Genomic DNA, 23,135 nt, shown 5'->3' with positions numbered 1-23,135 from the left:
TAAGGCAGATATCAATCAGGATACCAGACCATGTGTAATACTCAAATTTCAACCCATCCTCCCAACCCCTCCCCTCCGACCCCACCCCACCCCACACTAACCTGCACAATACAAAGGCACACTGTTAAACATTTCTATTCAAACGTCGAAACGACAGCCACGGTTCCCATAATTTCTCAAATTTTGCTGGGCAGCCACGCTTCTGAAACACCATCCGCTCATAGCTTAACATCATGTCAACAGTACTCAAGAATTCGCCTAGGGTTGGCGGCGCTGTCTGTATCCAATGTAGGGCGATTAACTTTCTAGCAACATATAACACTCTACCTATAGCTATTTTATGCACCTGGCTAGAGGCCAGTTCAGAGACATATCCTAACACACACACTTTAGGGTCAGGCGGTATCCGTACTTTGTAAACGTCCTGTACAGTCTTAGATACCATCTCCCAATATCTCCCTAGCCTCTCGCACGTCCACATCATATGCAACAAATCTGCAGAATCCATAGAGCACCTTGGACATTCAGCCGTGGGTCTAAACCCTATGCGAAACAAAAAAAACGGTGTCTTGTAGACCCTATGGACAATGAACAGCTGCGAGAGTTTACGCCCTTCACTCAAGGAAGAGAGAGGTATCGCCTCCAGTATGTCAGACCATTGGCCATCTGTTAGCTCACCAACATCTTTCTCCCATTTACCTTTAGCCATAAGCGGATGCCACAGTAGAAACTTGTCAAGCAACAGCTTGTATATACAGGAGATCATACCTCTCCTCGCCCCCCTGGACAGAATCTGGTGCAATGCAGCATCTCTCCCTGCCACCACAGTCGGACCTCTAAATGTGGAGTTGTATGCGTGTCTCACCTGAAGGTACTTATAGAAGTGAGTTCTAGGCAGTTCATATATCTCCTGAAGTCTGGCAAAGGACATGAATTTCTTATCTTCCAGAAGGTGGCCCAACCTCAGAATACCCTTCCTTTTACTAGTTATTATTTTTACCTAGAAAAACACACACCAGATCAGCAAGGGAGCAAGTGCAATAAGTGGTGGTTGCAGACTTAACACAAAGTAAGTAGTTTGCCCTAATTACCCTAGACCACCACCGACCAAAAGATTAACCTGTACTTTACCCTTGACAATAGGGGTCATAATATGCATCATCTTCTACCCTAGACCACCAGAGGAAGCAGGTTAAACCCCTCCATTACTTTGACCACCGGGGAAGTTTTAATTAGTATGAAATGTTTTTTTCTTGTTCCTGTTGGTGTCTGACTGCACCCAGTCGTCTGGTGGCTCTTATAATGTGAAAGATACAGTAGAAGTAGGTTATCAGTTCAAATCTAGGTTTGACCACTTTGTGCTCATCTCAATGATACAGTGGGTTCAGGAGACCAGCTACCAGCATGTTCTGTCCGGTGAGCTCACTGCACCAGAAGTTTGAGTTATTTTCTTGTTCCTATGAAAGTTCAATAAATTTTCCTGGAGAAGTTTTTTTATGCCGTAATTATTTTAAAGATGAACCTTCCATAGACATTATAAATATGTATGTGGTGAGTAAAGACTGGCAATGTGCAATCTGTTTAATTATACAGAATTATTCAGAACTTAATAGTGTTTGCGTTAATGCTCTGATGAAAAACATGTATGGCTTAAAATGTTCCACTTCACACTGATAATGAGAACAAGCTCTGCATACCTGACCAGAATCCCAAGAGTCTGCTGTGTTGATTGTGGAGAATTGTCCACTGCAGCCATATGTCAAGTCTGTCTCACAAATGGGGCATAAGCTTATCTCTTGCCTGGGTTGCATAAATGGTCTTGTGTACTTCACAGGCAATCATTTGCCTTAAGCTTTATTGATGAGCTTGAAAAAAAGTTTGCTTTGAGAAAATTCTTAGTCTACTTTCACACTGCCGTTTTGGCTTTTCGTTTGCATTCTGAATGGAATTCGCTCAGAATGCATCAATTTGGCTCCGTTCTGCCTCCATTCTGCTTGCAGCGTTTTGGTGTCCGTCTCATGAAACTGAGCCAAACTGATCCGTCCTGGCACACAATGTAAGTCAATGGGGACGGATCCGTTTTCTATTACACAATCTGGCACAATAGAAAACTGATCCGTCCTCCATTGACTTTTAATGGTGTTCAAGACTCATCCATCTTGGCTATATTAAAGATAATACAAACGGATCCATTCTGAACGGATGCAGACGGTTGTATTATCTGAACAAATCCGTCCTTGACAGATCCGCACAAAACTCGAGTGTGAAAGTAGCCTTAGCTTGCTTTTGCAGTATATTTTCTGTTGAGCTTTTCTAAACTGCTAGCATCCAAGCCGACAACATTTGTTATTTTCTAATTACGGGACAGCGATCCTGTATCTCGCACCTGCAAGTTCTGTTTATTAAAGGGGTTGTCCAATAAAATAAAATGGTAAAAGGGAAGGTGTTAGATTCATTGGCTCAAACCACCCTCTGCTCCAGCGCTCCCGCTCCAGTCTTCCTTGCTGGGCTTTATTTACATGGCTGCAGCAGTGACCTACACCGATACAGCACGTGACTGCTGCATCCAGTCACTTGCCTTCGCGGTCTTGTTCCTTATACCACTGAGGCCAGTGATTGATATACAGACACATTATCACTACAGCCAGGAACAGGATCTCATGGCTGCAGGGGCAGGTGAAGAATCACATCTTTTATTATTTTAGCACCTTCCCTGCCTTTGACCAATTCTTAACACAGATAACCCCTTTTAAGCAAATGTATTGCCAGAAAATAACCTAATTAGGTTTTACTAAAAATGTTTGTGGTCTTTTTTTTTTCAAATTTACCACACCAATTTCCATGTCAAAAAAATCCTTTAATATTTCAGTGTTCACGCTAGCCAGTGAGCACTCACAGTAGGCTGAACATTTTGGTCCTGATTTATCATGCCTTCGCTCCAGAATTCTGGCATCAAAAAGTCGCAAAATGGGGATTTTGTGACTTTTTGTGCTCACATTTGTTATTTACTTTGTGATTTATTAATTTATTTTTTGCATTTGACACCACTCCAGGTTGGAAATATGGGTGGGGAAGTGGGAGTGGTTTGCTATGTTAACTCCAGATTTATAACTGAGACTTTTTTTTTTAAAAAGTCGCTGTCTCACTGCAGTAGGAGGATGGAATAGGAAAACTGGAGGAGCTTTTCTAGACAAAAGTGTTAAATTTGTCTTATCCTAAAACCTATCAAACAACATGTGACATTTGATAAATGTGGCATAAAGTAAGCTAACCCAGACTCGAGCAAAACTTTCTTCAAATATGTCCCGATGATAAATCCCCCTCTTGTGTTTTGGAGCGTCTGTTGAAAGCTAACACTTCTGAAGGCAGATAACACCGGATCACACCATTAACCAGAAATGATGAACACTTTCCAGCTCCCCCTCCCTGCACAATGATTTCTGCCCATGTCACAGAGCATGCCCACAACATACTCCCCTAGAAGTGAAGAAGATCTGAGGAGTTCAGGTGCCTGCTGTAAGGCAAGTCGCTGGAGATGCTGTTCACAAGCGTGAATATCAGCTCATGGTTGTTCATGTTTTGTATGCTTTATTATACTTGTAATCCTTTCCTCTTTGTTAATCCAGTAGTTTCAAGTTTTCTGTATACTTACAGATTACATTCGAACATTTACATGGGACAAGAAGCTTGAAATGGTGGTCAAGTCTACTGGTATTTTGGGTGGCCAAGGTAAGTTGCATATATCCATATATTATATAGGTAGATGCATATATGATTAAAACTGAATCTCCACTAGTGCAAGTACAGTCGTATTATACATTTGGGCTGTTCATGTTGATTGAAGGACATACTAAGCTAAGCCTGTTATGTGACTACAAGAGACATTTTAAAGATTGAGATTTTCGACTAAGGGGAGGTTGATTGAAACAATACCCAGAGGTTTGCACATGGCAAGTTGTTGTTTTTTTTAGTTTGATAAGGTCTGCATATAATCAGTAAGAAAATGGAAAAATATATCTTATGTAAGTTTTCTGCCTGCAAAGATTACACAAGAGTAAACCTTTTTAAAATATAAAGTTATCGGCAAAATGCGCCTACAAACCAGCATATTTATATACGGTTGTTAGGAAACCACCTCGGGGGTTCTACTGTCAACCCTTTATGGTTTTATTATATTTAATTTTGTTTTATAAGTTGCTTGTAGAAGGAAATTGCTGCAAGCCTCCTGTACAGTCATTTGCTTCCCTCTTTACCTACCAAGTACCCCTGGATCAGAAGACAAATCACTCTAGGTTGCTGACATCAGTAGGTTCTTAATTGTTCCTACTGACAGGCAGACATGTCAGCAAATATAGAGATATTGGTAAAAATCCATCTGCATGCCAGCATTTTTCTAAATATGCCCTGGGTCAGCCCTTTGTGTTACAGTTAGACTGCTTAGGTGCCTTTATTTTTACTTTTCCACTTTTTGGGCAAAATGTAATATTCCCTTATAATATTGAGTATATATTTTCCTTTATCATATGATGTAAGTGCTTTACATGTGGTGAATCTGCGTGATTTTCACAGTGACAGATGGTTCCAAGATGCAAGCAGTGAAATGCATCTAAGTAAATAATTCATGAGGAGCCGTTTAGCAGAACACGTTGTAGGTGTGAGCATGCATTTATTTAGACTTTTCTCCTATATGTTCTGTAGACGCAGTTTTAATTCTAAAAACTAGAATTCAAATATAAAAGGTGACTGTGAAAGGTGCATTAGCCATCTTACTTTACAATGGGTTGAGAGGTGAGCCTGTTGTCCTCAAGTCAGAAGATGGGCATCCACCTGTCTACAGTATTTTAGAGGCTTTAGAACTCCCTTAGGCTAGTCTGTACTTGTTATTGGTACTTTCTTTCTCCATCCTGAACAGATGTCAATAGGACACTTAAAGGTGTTTTCCCATCTCAGACAATGGGGGCATAAACGCAGCCGGCAAAGTGAAAGAGGCCACACTGCGCATACGCGGCTGCCTTCCATTCATTTCTATGGGGCCATCTAAAATAGTCGAGCACTGGCTCAGCTATTAATTTCAATGGGGATTCCTAACATAGCTGAGTGTGCTGCTCAGCTATTTTCAGCGGGCCAGTAGGAACGCTAATTGGTGCCACCAGTTTGCCGGCTTTGCTTTTGGCTGCGTCTACTAGACAGGTGTAGGTCCCACCTCTGCCAATATGCCCCTATTGTTTGAGATAGAGATACCCCTTTACCAATTGTAATAGTACAGACTACTTGGTTACATTAGGGCATCTGATTTAAAGAGGTTAAAGTAGAAGTGGTACAGCACTCACTATTGGTGCAAAACAGTCTTCACTTTATTGCCATAAACAAAATACAGGCAAATGTTATGATAAAAATGTGTCCTATTAAGGGTTATTTAGGTATTTCATTTTACCTATTAAGACTGATTAAGGTTCAGATGCTAATATTTGATCCAGACATATCCAGATTGAATATACAATTAGTTTCTATGCTGGGAAAGTCATTTCCTGTGTTGTTACCTTAAAGGGGTTGTACTGGATTTTATATTATTATTATTATTTATTATTAAAGCGCCATTCATTCCATAGCGCTGTACATATGAGAAGAGGTATACATACATAATACAGACAATTGCACTAATCATAGACAAGACAAGTTACAAACTGGTACAGAAGGAGAGAGGGCCCTACCCGTGAGGGCCTACAATATACATGGTATGGGAGAAGGACACAGTAGATGAGGGTGAAGCTGGTCATGGCGATATAGAGGCTGCAGGGTCATTGGTTGTAGGCTTGTCTGAAGAGGTGGGTTTTTAGGTTTCTTTTGAAGGATTCCACTGTAGGTAAGAGTCTGATATGTCGGGGTAGCGAGTTCCAGAGTATGGGGGATGCGCAGGAGAAATCTTGGAGGCGATTGTGGGAAGAGGTGATAAGAGGAGAGGAGAGAAGGAGGTCTTGTGAGGATCGAAGAGTGCGTGTGGGGATGTATCGGGAAAGTAGCTCAGAGATGTAGGGAGGGGACTATCAGTGGGGATCCGACACACTGCACCTACACCTGTTACCTTGTGGCTACAGCAATTGTAAGTCTGCTCTGGAAATACACAGCGTTGTCCATTGTGCAGTGGATCGAGCTGGTAACTGCATCACTGCTCCCATTCACTTCAGTTACCAGCTCCATCCACTCTTAAAAGTTATGGCTGTGAAACGGTAGCAGCTAAAAAGTGAGGGTGCGGGGTGTCGGATTCCCACCAATCTGATATTGAGAGCCTGTCCAAAGGATAGGCCATCAGTATCAAAATCCTGGCCAACAAGTTCTGTTTTAAATACATTGTATTATCTAATACACCATGTTTCTTTTCTCTTTTCTTCTTACATAGGTAAAATGCCAACAGTAGTATCTCCAGAACTGTACCGAACGCGATTCTGCGAAGCAATGGACAAATACTTTCTTATGGTGCCTGACCACTGGACTGGCCTTGGTGGCAACTGCTGACATGGCCAACAACGCTCTTTGTCTGAGATGTTCTGTCTTTCCAGCACAAAAGACTTGGCTGATGATAAACAACTTTTAGTCTAGATATGAGGACGATGTAACTATGGCTTCCGTTATATCTGTTTTTGCAGATTGTTTGGAATAACAGATAAGAGGTAGCATGATGACTGCTGTGCAGCCGGTATTGTCAGCTTTCTTTGTACAGTTAAAAACTGGCCTCCCATGAGTCATACGAAGTCATCTTTGTAGAACGTTCTCTTGATATGTGCTCAGCTGCCTTCTTGACATTTTCTTTTATTCATTTTGGAGTGAAAGCTTAGAAAAAAACATATTTTTGTGATTTAGTTGAAATAGACATTGTTCTGATGTGTGCCTTGTGTTATACGCTGCTCAAGGGTCCTGTGAACGTTTTCTTATTGCTTGCACATTGCAGACACTGCTCACTACACCATTGTAAAGCTCATTAAAGTGTTTCTACCACCAGATTTTGAGATTTTTCGCTGACTGACACTAGCGATCTGCTAGTGTCTGCACTACCTAACAGTGCTCTTGTATCACCTTGGCCTGCTGCCGTTAAGCTTAAAAACATACTTTTATTGATATGCAAATGAGCCTCTAGGTGCTATGGGGGTGTCTTTTCAGCAACTAGAGGCTCCGTCTACTCACTATTTCTGCCGCCCACCGCATCCCTCCAGCCCGCCTCACTCCTCTTGATTGACAGCCAAATCTCGAATTCCAGCACCTGTGCCGTGCGCTTCTGTATTCGGCGCAGGCGCAGTGACTGTCGGACCGCTCCCTGCGCCGGCATCTTCACTGCGGTCCGACAGTCACTGTGCCTGCGCCGAATACAGAAGCGCACAGCGCCGTTGCTGGAATTCGAGATGGAGCGAGGTTGGCTGTCAATCAAGAGGAGCGGGGCGAGCTGGAGGGACGCGGTGGGTGGCAGAAATAGTGAGTAGATGGAGCCTCTAGGTGCTGAAAAGACACCCCCATAGCACCTAGAGGCTCATTTGCATATCGATAAAAGTATGTTTTTAAGCTTAACGGCAGCAGGCCAAGGTGATACAAGAGCACTGTTAGGTAGTGCAGATCGCTAGTGTCAGTCAGCGAAAAATCTCAAAATCTGGTGGTAGAAACCCTTTAAGCATGTTTTTCTGAAGGCCACTATTAAAACGACATTACGTTCAAGTTACCATCTCAGTATTACCCATTTCACACTAGAGTTAAAATATTTTACATTTGCTTCTTGGATTTCATGGTTTATTATCATGTTATTTTCCATGCCTCATATATTAATGGTAGTTGGAGTAAGGATTTTCATAATTGTCCCCAATGAAAGTATGGAATTACTAACCTCTCCTGAATGGGTGCTGAGCTACAGTAACCCAGCACAGCTGTTACACAGTGTACAGAGCTGTCTCCTCCTGTGCCTCCAGCTCCCTACATTGTGTTAGTTCCGGTGGACGCGGCTCCAGCACGTAGCTGATCGGTAGAGGTGCCAGGGTCTGATATTGATTACCTATACTAAAGATAGATCATCAATATCAAAAGTTCTGGAAAACTCATTCAACTCTCCTCCTTAGAGGTGCCTGGGGGAATACTTGTTTTGAAATAATGTGCCACCTTTCAGACCAAGGTGGTTCAGAGTGTAGGTAAGGGCTGGAGCTGGGCTGCTTCTGGAGACGGTACAGGTCCCTGCGTTCACTTATGCCTGATAAAATACTTCAGCTAGGAACATTGCACAGTGATTTAAAGGGCACCCATTATCATGGACCCATCTGCAGGAAGCACATTATAAAGCAGAAATGGCTGAACAGATTGCTGTAGAGTCTTGTGGGAAAAGATTCATTATAGCCTGTATTTTATTCATCTAATTCTATGTTCACTATGAGATTAGTAGTCACGTGGACTATCCTGTCAGTGATTAACAGCTATAGCTCTATGCACACACACAGCTAGCTGTCAGTCACTAATGGCACCTAAGTTTAGAAGGGGAGGATAAAATACTAGTTTTACTGACTTTTTCCCACAAAACTAGATATCAATCTGCACAGCTCCTCCTGCCCTAGAACATAGTGCTGCAGACTGATCAGCTTCCCTTTTAAAGTAAATGTTCAACTTTGCATCTGAAAAAGCAAGGTACAGTACATCCTGCACATCCAATAGCAGAATGCTGGTTCTTGTTGGAAGTACTGTACAGCACTATACAGTAATTCCAGTGGACCTACACATTGTGACCAATGAAAGAAAGGAATTCTGTATCCAGGGTTACTGAAACGTAGAAGGTTGTATGTTTACAATTTATAGTTAGATGCTTAATGTATAGGTTTATTGTAGTCTAGGCCTTTATTTGATTCTGTCCATTGTATTGAGGAGACGAGTGCAGAAAAATACACATTGTATTGTCAGAACTTAAAGGGGTTATCTGGTTTTCAAGATGAAGCCGGACAACTCGGGATTGACCTGTAATAAAGAATAAATGATTACCTGACCGATCCAGCAGTGGTCATGTCAACAACAAGTGACCACTGCCTCCAAACACTGGGCTCAATGGTGCACTGAAGAGAGAGGTATTGGCTGCAGCAGTTTTGTGTTGTCAATGTGATGTCACTGCTGCAGCCGGATAACGGGGCTCTGCCGACAGAACTAGAGTCCTGTTTTCCTGTTTGTCAGGTAAGTAATGATCTATTCTCTATTACACGTCAATCCTATGAGGTCCCGATGGCAGGCTCTCATGACAAAAAGCAATGCTTTACTCTGAAATCTTGCAGCGTTTTGGAGAAAATGTAGTTTTAAGAACAACCTGGACACAGAGAGAAAGGTCTGCTGTGCAGCCTCTGGCCATCCTGACCTCCTCGGCCTGATTGACAGGTCTCTCTCTGTTTGCATTCAAGCAGGGCAGGCAGAAACTGCACAGCCGATTCATCTCTCGTTCCAGGCGTCACTTCTAATAGTATGAAGGGTTTCAGGATTGTCAGGCCTACACCTTCCCTTTTATTAGACATAATATAGCATTTCTGCTCCCCTTCATGACAGCAAATTGGCATTTAGTATGACCATCTCACAGGCCGTGAGCTCTGCGTCTTCAGTTTACATGTGTCTGTGGTCTGTAGATTTTTATTTCTTTATTTTATGTTTTTTATTTTGTCAGCAAAATAATTTATTTTGAGAAGCTTGAGAAAGTGGTATTAGTACACATACAATGTAAGGAAGAAAAGACTTTTACATGTTCAGAATGTATGTGCATTTATTAAAGTAGATTTTTTATTATGTTATTAAAGCTGTAGGTTATCTAAATCCAGTAGTTTTAACAATCGATATGGTGTTATTTTATCCGCCACAGTTCTCTGCACTGTTACATAGGGGTATGCACACTAGCACATTTTCCCTATCCATTTCTCTCCAGCAGTCCCACAGAGAATGGTGGTAGGACTCATGATCACCCTGCTGCTCCATCAGGACTGGGGTATAGCATCCTATGAATCACTTGCCGGAATACCTCTTTAATGAAAGCCGAGCTCTGATTGGTTGCTACTGGCAACAGGGCTGGACAGTTTTGATAAATTTGTCTAACATTTATTATTCCACTTTTTTATGCTTTTTATTCTACCCAATTCCATCCAGAAAAAGGGGCATGGATGGTAGAAATGGGGCCAGTGCAGTAGTGTGCCTATGAGTAGTGCTAGAGGGCTTAGGTTTGAGCAGCAGTTTCTTGAAGCATTAGTTGTACTATTCACATCTAGACTATAGGCCTGAAAGAGAACATACAGTTGGGTCATAAAAAGTTTAAAGGGGTTATCCAACGCCTATAATGCCCCCCAGAATGCCCGGGCCCCTCACACAGGTTATACTTACCTCGCTCCCCAGCACCCGCATCGCTTCTCATGTCTGCATGGTCGCCACTGCTTCTCCCGGAGACGTGGGGTGCACCAGGAGCGACGTGGGTGCCGAGGAATGAGGTAAGTATAACTGTGAGAAGCCCAGGCATTTTGGGGGGCACCAAAGGGGTTGGATAACCCCTTTAACTAGAAGACTGTGAAATATCGTTTTACAACCACAATGCTCTGCCAATCTTGTATCATCATGTAGCATGATATTGTGGCACTGAACCAAGGAATTAAAGGGGTTGTCCAGCCTAATTTAAAAAACTAAAGGCAAACAGCAGTGTGTTCAAAAAATAAAAAAGAGCCCTTACCTTTCAAAACACCGTTTGTCCCAGCGCCATGGCTCTCTCCTGTCCCTGCCAGACTGGAAATGACGGGGACCCGCCCTTGGCCACAAGACTGCTGCATCCATTCACTGGCCTCAGTGGTCGCATGTGCAAGAATGGCACATCAATGTTAGTGATGTGCCATGCTCGCTTACCTGACCAGTGACATGCCATTCTTGCACGTGACCTTTGAGACCAATGAGTGGCTGTAGCTGTTTTGTGACCAAGAACGGGTCCTTGTCACTTGTGGTTTGGTGTGGACCATCAGGAATTGTGACACTGAAACAACAATTTGCAATTTTCTGCAAAAAGTGGCACCCTTTGCCATGGGCTAATGTATAGTATTGCAACCCTGCCTTTCCCACAACCTACAGATACAGGAAGTTATGTTTCGGGGGGGAGAATCTTTTTTTATTAATTAGAAAAATCCTTTCAACCCAAAAAATTGCTAATAAGGTTAATTTATGTACTACATATTCAGGTCCTGCCAGAGTATTTTCAGTGTGGTTGTAGGAGTAACACCAGTTTGCACATGTACTTTAATATTTGCACTGAAGGTGATTCAGGGGTAGAGCACTATCCACATGTAGACACTCGATATGCTTCTCTTTGCTTTGTATATTACCCTGTAAACTAGGTCCACACGCAGACTTTTTATAGCTCTGTGTTTGTAGTTCATAGGAGTCATAATCTTCGGAACTTTTGATTAACTTAACAATTCGGCCACATTCTCATCTGTGTTGGAGGCTTCTATTGGAACCTCTGTGACACAACCCACCATTTTTGACAGGAAGCCTGCAGCAGCGAAGACCCTGGTGGAACCCTGACAGATTCCACAAGTCAATGGGGTTCATTGGGCGCCACTAGTGCCCATGATGGATGGGTCCAGCAGAGTATTATGGCTTCTGTTAGGAGGAGCAGTGCTTGTTTGAATGCCTGCAACATTAATGCATTGGTCTCCATATACATATCAGCCCCTTATGTGCTCCTCCCCACTTACTGTAAGATCCCAAGATTGTTTTTAGAAAATGGTAGTATTGAAAGATTTTTTACAGTCGCCTTTATCATATTAACATTCTGCAGTTTAAAAGTTTTTTATTTTTTCTAATAAAATGTACATTTTCTGGTGTCAAGCGAAGGCCCAGCAGATATCTGGCTCTATATTTTATGGCTCTATTTTCTTTCTATGTATTGCACTACTATATTTGTTTAGGACATTCCAGTTTTGAGGGGTTCTTCCTCCACTATATACTGAAATCGGCACAATTCATGCTACAATGTGCACCTTATTCAGGTTTTCACTATTTTATTGGTGTCTTTTTTTTCTCATTAAACATTGGCTGATACTGCTATATAAATGGATCCTTATCTTACTCCAGATATGATGGACCCTGTATGGATCGCGTAATGTTTTATTGCCTTGTAGCAGCTTTGTTCAAGGTGTAACAGACGCAGACAATTTATTCTTTCTCCTATTTTCCCCTCTATTCTGTGTCGTGTCATTTCTCTTCTCACTGTACGTTTGGGAGGCGGTGGATGTGTTTGGTGGAATGTGCGGGATAGTTTTCCAATCTAATTAAAGGAGTTGAAATTAGCAGAGCGGAGGTATTTCCCCAGAGATTTATTTCAGCTCAATTCTGTCTGGAGATTATTTTGTCTTCCAACTTGAAAGCATTATGTAAACTGTTAGGTGATCACTTGTATGCAAATGTATCTGCTTATCTTAGCAAATCGCTTCCCATCACATCACACCGTGCTGAAACTTACAATATACCATACTTAAATTTTCTGTCTGTAGACATTTTGTAGACATGTCCTCCCTTTTTAAGGCTACTATCACACTGCTGTTTTGGCCTTCCGTTTGTGAGATCCGTTCAGGGCTCTCACAAGCGGTCCAAAACGGATCCGTTTTGCCCTAATGCTTTCTGAATGGAAAAGGATCCGCTCAGAATGCATCAGTTTGCCTCCGTTGCGCCTCCATTCCACTGCTTGCAGAGATTTGTTGTCCGTCTGACGAAACTGAGCCAAACTGACACAAAAAACAGATCCTTTCAATGGTGCTCAAGACGGATCCATTTTGGCTATGTTACAGATAATACAAACGGATCCGTTCTGAATGGATGCATGCAGTTGTATTATTGGTGCAGATCCGTCTGTGCCAGATCCGCCCCAAACAGCAGTGTGAAAGTAGCCTAACAAGTCCAGTACAACTAAGCTGTTTTATCCTGGCTCTCTTGTACATAATAGGAATTAGCATTGATTTTCTCTGTAAAGACCTGATTTAGTGATAGTGTATGACTCCTTAAGCTGGCTATACACATTATAATTTTGTTGGCCGAACCTGTTGAGAATGGTGGGTGCTGCTGACACACTAATGTGTGTGGGGAGCTCCTGACTGGTGGGGGAGACAAGGATCAGGCAAAATAAATATTTTTGCCTGATCCTTTTCTTTTCCAGGGAGCTAATCCGCCGCAGAACTGTCTGGTAGCGGCTTTCTCCACTCTCCCCATAGTGTAGAGCTGTTCCGCCGAGCCAAATGGGTATGTGTATGGGGAAGCCAGGAGAAATAGCTGTCAGCTTAATGACAGCTATTGCATGTGTATGGGCAGCTTGGTTCTTGCTGTCAGCAGAAGACTTTATCTAATGAGGGTTATACTGCCGGGCTTACAAGGTCATTGATTATTGTGTAATGTATGCAATGTATCTCTTTCATGTAAAATAACTTTTTGTTTTATTTCTAGCAATTCCAGCTATTTCTTTTTAACTGTGTAGTTAAACAGGTGAATTTCTCATTTGTACAGTTTATTAATGTATATAGTTCAGAGCTGTTCTAATTATGTTTTATATGACTTGCTTAACTATTTAACAGGACTGTGCTGTTTATATTAGGAGTATTAATAAACTAGTGAATGAACTGTTTGTTGTGGGTAGTTTTACTTCATTCATTGCACCTTCTTATTTAGGTAATATAAAATGTTATATGCCCCAGCCATCTGCTTAATTTTCCCTGTAGAAACGTCAGGAAAGTGGACTCACTGGTGCCTTCCCACTTGACGGATTCTAGGGGACGTCGAAATGTGCACAACCGTATTTTTGGTCCTCGTCCAGTCCGAATTTTTTGGTGGATCACACATGAAATATTTACTGGAAAACCCTTTCAAGAGAAACTTTGTGGTGATTGTTTTTCTTTTTGTATATTTTCCTTATTTGGCAAACCATATAATAATGTACATGCACACCAAAGTGCAACAACTGATTAAGGACTCATGCATGTGTTCCGGCGCCTTCTCAAAAAGCTACACCACAAGGGTCCAGGTTGTCGGACTCCCACCAATCAGATACCAATGACATATCCCTAGGATAGGTCATCAGTATCAAAATCTCAAAAAACCCTTACACATTGTTTGTTGGTGTTTTTACACAGCAGCCAAATTTAACTTTATAAGGTTGTGCGGGCGGTATATAGTGATAACCTATACTCAGGTCATCAATTTCTGATCCACGGGGGTCCAACACCTGGCCTCCCCACCGATCAGCTGCTTGAATAAGATGCGGCTCTACGTGTGAGCACTACTTCCTCTTTATTACATTGCTTGTCGTCTTGGAGTTCTCGGCAGCACAGCATAATTATACTGTAAGTGTTTAATTCACTTGAATGGAACGAGTACTTGTACACTATGCTGCTAGGGAAACGACACACAGTGTAATGAAGAGGAAGTAGCACTCACATGGAGCACCACCTCCTCTTCAAACAGCTGATGGGAGTGCCGAGTGTCAGACCCCCACCGATCAGATATTTAGGACCAATCTTGAGGATAGGTCATCAATATATAGCCTGCACAACCCCTTTAACACCAATAGCTTTAAAGTAAAAGTGTGCATACACAGCAATTGGAGGTTTTATGAGCTTTTTCCTATAAGCCTCTCTACAGGACTAAAACATGCCAGGAAACAAACTTAAAAAAGCACTTTTTATACAAGTGTTTAAAAATGCTAACATGTTAATTTAGGTGAAATGAACAAGTAGAAAATCTGAATGGTGTTGCACCTTCGGAGAGGAGTTGCTGGCTTGGGCGATGTCCAGCATTCTTAACCAGTCAGCCAGTTTTCTTTTCCAAGTATAATGTAGCTAGTAGGCTTGAGCGAATCGACCTTCAGATCATAGATCCAAAGTTGATTTGGTCAAATGCATTGATTTTAACGCTGTTTCCATACAGCATTAAAATGTATTGGCTCCGTGGAGCCAAAATTCGTTTCGCCTGAAGTCGAGCAAGACTTTGGTAAATTACTACTGTATTCATATCAGCATCTTATAAAATAGCAATCTGAAGTGGGTTTTGGTACAAACAGACCAGCCAGTACCAAAGCCCACTTCGGATTCCTATTTTAAATAGTTTTTACATACGCAGACATGAATACAGTAGTAATTCAGGCAAAACTAACTTTGACTCCACGGAGCCAATACATCTTAATGATGTACGGAAACGGCATTAAAATTGAAGTATTTGAACGAATCGAAGGCTAATTCGCTCAAGCATAATATCTAGGTTCCACATGAACATACACACCTCTTTGCATAACTTCTATAGCAGAATAAATGACTAAATCTGCACATTAACTCAATCTCGAATTGAATACATACACTACTAATATTGCTGAATGCTGTCACACAAATAGCCACCTAAATACACTTAAATGGGAACTGACCTGCATTAATCCTGGCACATCCACTTCCAGCTCCATTCAAAGTTCTAATTAAAGCACCGAAGACTGCAGGAAACAGCTATTCAATGGGTTTACTACCTGTTGGACCCCCACCAATAGGATATTGATAACCTATCATAAGGATAGGTCATCAATATCAGGAGACCGGAAACCCATTTAACCTAATAACGACAACACTGTACATTATCTGGTTCTGTGCTTTAGGCTACTTTCACACTGGCGTTTTGAATTCCGTTTGTGAGATCCGTTTCAAGGCTCTCACAAACGGTTCAAAACGGATCAGTTCAGCCCCAATGCATTCTGAATGGATAAGGATCCGTTCAGAATGCATCAGTTTGGCTCCCTTCTGCCTCCATTCCGCTCTGGATGCGGACACTGAAACGCTGCTTGCAGCATTTTGGTGTCCGCCTGACGATACGGAGCCAAACGGATCCGTCCTGACTTACAATGTAAGTCAATGGGGACGGATCCGTTTTCACTGACACAATATGGTGCAATTGAAAACGGATCCGTCCCCCATTGACTTTCAATAGAAGTCAGGAAGGATCCGTTTTGACTTAGACTTAAAAAAAAAAAAAAAAGAATAAGGCAAACTGATCCGTTCTGAACGGATACAAGGGTTTGCATTATAGGTGCGGATCCGTCTGTGCAGATACCAGACGAATCCACACCTAATGCAGGTGTGAAAGTAGCCTTAAAAACCATGTCATTGTGAATGCACGTCATCGATTTAAAGCTCCTGTAATCTAAAAGGAGTCATGTCTGACTGCCAGAGACCGCTAAGAGAAGACGGAAGCAGTTTGATACCATTTCTGTCTTATCTATTGCAGCTTCAACAGTGCTCAGTGAATAGATGCAGCATCAATATGCTAAGGAATACTGCAGCACCTGTAACGGGCTTCCTATAAATGCCCTAGTCGCAATGGAAAACTAAAAAATTAAAACCTTTTATGATTTCATGGGGGAAGGGATATATTAGTATATGCTGTGTCTGGTATTGTATCTAGGCTCCCTTAGAAGTCCACTCTTGCTGAGCTGAGGAGGAGCACATAGGGAGCAACAGTATGACACCCTTCTTTCAAATTTCTTATGAGAACACCGGAATATTCATTAAAGTAAAGCTCTTAGACCTCATGTGGCTGGTGCACTTTAACCCCTTCCCGACATCTGACGTACATGTACAGCGGATGTCGGGTCTTTAAAGCTGGCGCCCACTCAGGAGCGGAGAGAACACCATAGCCACATGGTGTCTGCTGTTTTATACAGCACACAATTGTGGATAATATGCACGATTGACGGTAATGCCAACAATAACGCCTCACGTTTGACCACAGCATCTGAGAGGGCTGAAATCACTATAATATAGTGATTTCTGCATAGAATAATGGAGCAAATTCCATTATTCTATACAAATTGCAATCTGATAGTTAGGGTCCATTCAAAAGTTTTGAAAAATGTAAAAAAAATAAAAATAATAAAAAATGTAAAAATTATATTCCCAAAAATAAATTCCCCAAAAATCATGGGCATCGCCACATAAAAAAAAAAAAAATCCCATACAGTGAATAGCCTAACGGAAAAAAAATGAAAATGAACAATTTGCCATTTATATGGCTATGAGAACAGAAAAATAAAAAAGTTATGGCTTCGGGAAGGCGGGGAGCGAAAAGTGAAAATGCAAAAATGGAAAATTGCTGCATCAGGAAAGTCTTAAAAATCTGAATGACTGTCTAATCATTTTTTACTGTACTCCAGCCTGATATTAACCCCTTCCTGCAATATCACGTACATGTACGTGGAGGAATGTGGTGCCTTACCGCATCCATGGGCGTAGGAAACGGGTGGGGGGGGACGGATCCCCCCCAGGAAATAATGCGAGGGGGACAGGTTTGGTTAAATCCCCCCCAGGCTCTAGCCAGGCCAGCGGCGGGGCAGGCAGTGTGCGGCGGCGGCAGGCACTGAGATGAGCGCTTCCATTGTGGAAGCGAAGCGCTCATCTCCATGGTGATCTGTTTCTGTTTATATCGCTGTCCTCAGGACAGCGATACAAACAGAAGGCTGCGGATGAGCAGGGCAGGGAGGTGTGTCCCTTTCCTGTTCCTCTGATAGGCTGCCGGCACTACTAGGCAGGCAGCCTATCAGAGGCCGGCGTAGGCGATGCGATGACGTCATCGCGCCACCTGAGCCGTACAGCGCTGGAGTCAAGACACAGGCTGGAAGAGGCCTGCATCGCATCGCTCCAAAGAGGTAAGTATAAGTGTTTTTTTGTTTTTTTTTTTAACTATATTACACCCTGTACAGAATTATTAGGCAAATGAGTATTTTGACCACATCATCCTCTTTATGCATGTTGTCTTTCTCCAAGCTGTATAGGCTCGAAAGCCTACTACCAATTAACCATATTAGGTGATGTGCATCTCTGTAATGAGAAGGGGTGTGGTCTAATGACATCAACACCCTATATCAGGTGTGCATAATTATTCCTTTCCTTAGGCAACTTCCTTTCTGAGCCTGTCAAGGACTTGACAGGCTCAGAAAAGTCAAAAATAGTGAGATATCTTGCAGAGGGATGCAGCACTCTTAAAATTGCAAAGCTTCTGAAGCGTGATCATCGAACAATCAAGCGTTTCATTCAAAATAGTCAACAGGGTCGCAAGAAGCGTGTGGAAAAACCAAGGCGCAAAATAACTGCCCATGAACTGAGAAAAGTCAAGCGTGCAGCTGCCAAGATGCCACTTGCCACCAGTTTGGCCATATTTCAGAGCTGCAACATCACTGGAGTGCCCAAAAGCACAAGGTGTGCAATACTCACAGACATGGCCAAGGTAAGAAAGGCTGAAAGACGACCACCACTGAACAAGACACACAAGCTGAAACGTCAAGACTGGGCCAAGAAATATCTCAAGACAGATTTTTCTAAGGTTTTATGGACTGATGAAATGAGAGTGAGTCTTGATGGGCCAGATGGATGGGCCCGTGGCTGGATTGGTAAAGGGCAGAGAGCTCCAGTCCGACTCAGACGCCAGCAAGGTGGAGGTGGATTACTGGTTTGGGCTGGTATCATCAAAGATGAGCTTGTGGGGCCTTTTCGGGTTGAGGATGGAGTCAAGCTCAACTCCCAGTCCTACTGCCAGTTTCTGGAAGACACCTTCTTCAAGCAGTGGTACAGGAAGAAGTCTGCATCCTTCAAGAAAAACATGATTTTCATGCAGGACAATGCTCCATCACACGCGTCCAAGTACTCCACAGCGTGGCTGGCAAGAAAGGGTATAAAAGAAGAAAATCTAATGACATGGCCTCCTTGTTCACCTGATCTGAACCCCATTGAGAACCCGTGGTCCATCATCAAATGTGAGATTTACAAGGAGGGAAAACAGTACACCTCTCTGAACAGTGTCTGGGAGGCTGTGGTTGCTGCTGCACGCAATGTTGATGGTGAACAGATCAAAACACTGACAGAATCCATGGATGGCAGGCTTTTGAGTGTCCTTGCAAAGAAAGGTGGCTATATTGGTCACTGATTTGTTTTTGTTTTGTTTTTGAATGTCAGAAATGTATATTTGTGAAAGTTGAGATATTATATTGGTTTCACTAGTAAAAATAAATAATTAAAATGGGTATATATTTGTTTTTTGTTAAGTTGCCTAATAATTATGCACAGTAATAGTCACCTGCACACACAGATATCCCCCTAAAATAGCTAAAACTAAAAACAAACTAAAAACTACTTCCAAAAATATTCAGCTTTGATATTAATGAGTTTTTTGGGTTCATTGAGAACATGGTTGTTGTTCAATAATAAAATTAATCCTCAAAAATACAACTTGCCTAATAATTCTGCACTCCCTGTGTATACAATAATTTTTTTTTTTAACTGGCACATAAAAGTGGGGCACTGGTATTTTACTGGCACATGATTGGGGAATTTGGGGGGGCCCTGGTATTATACTGGGCTGGCACATGATTGGGGACTTTGGGGGGGGCCTGGAATTACTGGCACAGATTATGGGGTGTCTGGTATTACTGGCACATGATTGGGGGGTCTGGTATTACTGGCACATGATTGGGGGGTCTGGTATTATACTGGCACATGATTGGGGAATTTGGGGGGGGGTCTGGTATTACTGGCACATGATTGGGGGGGTCTGGTATTACTGGCACATGATTGGGGGGGTCTGGTATTACTGGCACATGATTGGGGGGTCTGGTATTACTGGCACATGATTGGGGGGTCTGGTATTACTGGCACATGATTGGGGGGTCTGGTATTAATGGCACATGATTGGGGGGTCTGGTATTAATGGCACATGATTGGGGGGGCTGTTATTACTGGCACATGATTGGGGGGGCTGTTATTACTGGCTGATGAGAGGCACTGGGGCTCTTATCTGAGGTCTGATTGGGGGTCATTCATATTGGGGTCTGAGCTGAGGTGTGATCTGAGGTCTTATTAACATTGGGGATCTTATTGGGGCTGTTAGCTGAGGTCTGATTAACATTGGGGGTCTGATTGGTGGTCTGACCTGAGGTGTAATGAAAAATATTTTTTTCTTATTGTGCCCACTTCCAGCCCAGCTGCCCAGAGCACTGATCCGGAGCAGCTTGGAGAAAAAGGCCTCACAGTCTCCCACACTCCTTCTGCCCGGCCAAGCCAGCCAGCACCTCAGGCAAGCAAGCCAGCACCCCTGAGTCTTCAGAACTGTAAGTGTGTGTGTAGGGGGGGGGGTTCTCACACACACACACACACACACACACTTAAAATTTAACGATATAAACAACTCGCAGTTTACTGAATGAGAATATACCCGGCGAGCAAAAATGCTGCCCCCCCAGATTTTTTGGGGTTCCTACACCCATGACCGCATCCCCACGTGCATGTACGTAATCGGGTTTCACTGTCAGCGCATGGAGCAATGCGCGGACAGTTCAGTGAAGCCGGCATGCTGGGGTTGCTAGGCAACCAGTGACGCCGGCGGGAATGGAATCAGAGTGCTGACCTGCCTGCGATCGCTGTGATTGGTTCATTACTGCAGAGGGACCAATCGCAGCGCATCGAGACCGGTAAGAGGGGGTTAGGGAGGGACTACGTGCTTCTCCTTCTCTGATCGTCCCAATTCCTGTCAGGGAAGAGATCAGAGAAGGAGACAGTCTGAAACGCTGTAGTACAGTATTACTTACCAGAGAGAATTAACCCCTTGTGTGCCGAAAAGCTGCTTCTGTGCACCAATCAGTGACACAGATTAGTTCTGTACCTCATCAACAGCCTGTCATCAGTTCTGTGCCTCATACATAATTAACCCCTTCAGTGCTGATTTGCCACTTTTCTGTGCCTGATTTGCCCCAGTCAGTGACAGATCAGTCCTTTCATCCAGGACACCTGTCAATCCAGCCTATCCGTCCGTCAAGACACCTGTCACACACTCTCAAGTTACATAAAAAAATTAAATAAAATAACCCTGTCACTACGTGTGCCATCATCCTGTGTGTACGTACTCGTGTCCTGTGCTTGAGTGGCACCATTCTGTAAAGTATAGGTCTCTTATGCCCCATGTGGATTTGTGCCACCTATAACTGTAAAATAATACATTAATTAACCCCTTTTCTGCCCCAGTAAGGATATTGGCACTACTCTGTGCCCCATACTAGACCCCTGGCTCATCGCCAGCCATCTGTGCTACCTGTGACACCTGTCAATAATTGCCAAGTGACTCGGGGAGTTTTTATCCTATTCTAAAGGATATACAGTATTTTAGTTTGCTGTTCTATTAAAAAAAAAAAAAAAAGACAAAAAAATAATCTACGTTAGTTTACAGTTTAAAATGACTAAACTGCTTTTCACTGCCGAAGAGGCATATGCTATGCTTTTTGAGGACACTGACTCCAACAGTGGTGATGAAGTGACATTTTTAGTTGCATCTTCCTCAGATGATTCATCTAATGATGAACCCCCTCGTAGGCGTCCTAGGGGTAGTGCGCAGTCGCAGCCCCATACAAGTGACTATTCATGGATCCCCGCAGATAACTATGTGCCCCAGATGCCTGAATTTACAGCCACTCCAGGCATCAATGTAGATACCACAGGTCTCCGTGAAATTAATTTTTTCCAATTATTCTTCACTGATGACCTAATTAACTTGATGGTAGAACAAACAAATATATATGCAGAGCAATTTATTGCCTCCAATTCAGACAGTTATATGGCAAGGATCCACAAATAGACCCCTACTGACACGACTGAAATGTAAAGGTTTTGGGGACTTCTAAGCACGGGCATTATAAAAAAAAAACAATAATACGTTCGTATTGGAACAAAGATATTCTTTATCACACCCCTCTTCACTGTCTTGCCATGCCCCGGGCCCATTTCGAAGCTCTTCTAAGATTTCTACACTTCAATAATAATGAATGCCCACCCCCAAGCGGTCCAGTATATACCCCCCAAAAATGCCTCTTAGTGGATGAATCATTGGTCCTGCCCAATAAAAGGGCTATGTATGGCGTGAAGTTGTATAAGGCCTGTGAAAGTGTATCGGTGTATACATTGCGCTTTCGTATTTATGAGGGAAAAGATTCCAAAATTGAGCCACCCGATTGTCCCCCGGTTCTGGGTATAAGTGGGAAGAAAGTATGGGCTTTAGTCCACCCACTGTTGGACCACAGATACCATCTATATTTGGACAACTTTTACAATAGTGTCCCTCTCCTGAAGTGCCTTGCTGCCAGAGGCATAGGCACATGTGGCACAATTAGAAGAAATCAAAAAGGGCTCCCTAAATCCTTTATAGACCAGACAGTGCGTCGTGGGGAAAGCAGGGCTGTTTTCTCTGAAAATGTGATGCTGCTAAAATACAAGGACAAACGGGATATTCTTGTGTTAACTACCATCCATGCAGATCAGTCCACCCCAGTCCCAGTCTGTGGAACCACAGAGCAGAACATCAAGCCTGTGTGTATCCAGCATTACAACAAGTTCATGGGTGAAGTGGATCTTTCAGACCAGGTACTACAGCCCTACAGTGCCTTAATAAAAATGTGGTACAAAAAATTTGCTATATACCTAACCCAAGTGTCACTATATAATGCCTTTGTCATCCACAGAACAGCTGGTCATGGGGGGACCTTCTTGGAATTTCAGGATAAAATAATAAAAAAATAGATTTTTGGCGTTCAGGAAGGAGTGGGCAGTTTTTCAGCCAGCAGTGCTTATGGGGTCTGAAGAATAATACATGGGCAGCATTTCCCTGGAGTACTTCCCCCCCCCTCCCCCACAGAAAAAAAAAGGCGACCCCATAAAAGGTGTTGCGTTTGCTTGGTTAAAGGGATTAGGAAAGACACCACTCACTACTGTCAGACCTGCCCCCTCTAAACCGGGCCTCTGCATTGGAGAGTGCTTTTAAGTTTATCACACCTCCACTGATATCCATTAAGTCCATTTAATTAATTTCCTAATTAATCCATGAGAAGACCTTTTCAGTTTAGCATTTTTCCATTTGGCAATCCAATAATTGCTCCCCCCCCAATAAAAAATAAAAACCTTAAAAATTCCCATTGAAAGGTGTCATTTTATTAAATGAGGCATTTCTTCAATTTCTTTTTATGTTCTGGCACCCCTAGAGCCTTGTTTTTGCGGTTTTCACTGTTGGGGAGCCTCAAATGAGACATGGTGCCTGAAAATTATTCCAGGGAA

The 23,135-nt window shown here is 42.7% G+C and overlaps 1 protein-coding gene across 6 annotated transcripts in view; it reads left to right on the top strand.

Annotated features, from left to right (window-relative positions):
• The window catches only part of PIKFYVE (phosphoinositide kinase, FYVE-type zinc finger containing), a 326,446-nt gene extending 319,472 nt beyond the window's left edge, over nucleotides 1-6,974 (top strand). For all 6 annotated transcript variants that reach the window (XM_040441689.1, XM_040441688.1, XM_040441692.1 and 3 more), the window contains 2 exons: nucleotides 3,655-3,729; nucleotides 6,398-6,974. In XM_040441689.1, coding sequence (XP_040297623.1) covers nucleotides 3,655-3,729; nucleotides 6,398-6,513 — 191 coding nt within the window. In that variant the 3' untranslated portion in view covers nucleotides 6,514-6,974. The remainder of the gene's footprint in view (nucleotides 1-3,654; nucleotides 3,730-6,397) is intronic.
• Nucleotides 6,975-23,135: the final 16,161 nt, after the last annotated feature.

The sequence above is a fragment of the Bufo bufo genome, chromosome 7 (assembly GCF_905171765.1).
Source record: "Bufo bufo chromosome 7, aBufBuf1.1, whole genome shotgun sequence".
Lineage (NCBI taxonomy): Eukaryota > Metazoa > Chordata > Amphibia > Anura > Bufonidae > Bufo > Bufo bufo.
This window is presented reverse-complemented; position numbering and strand designations above follow the sequence as displayed.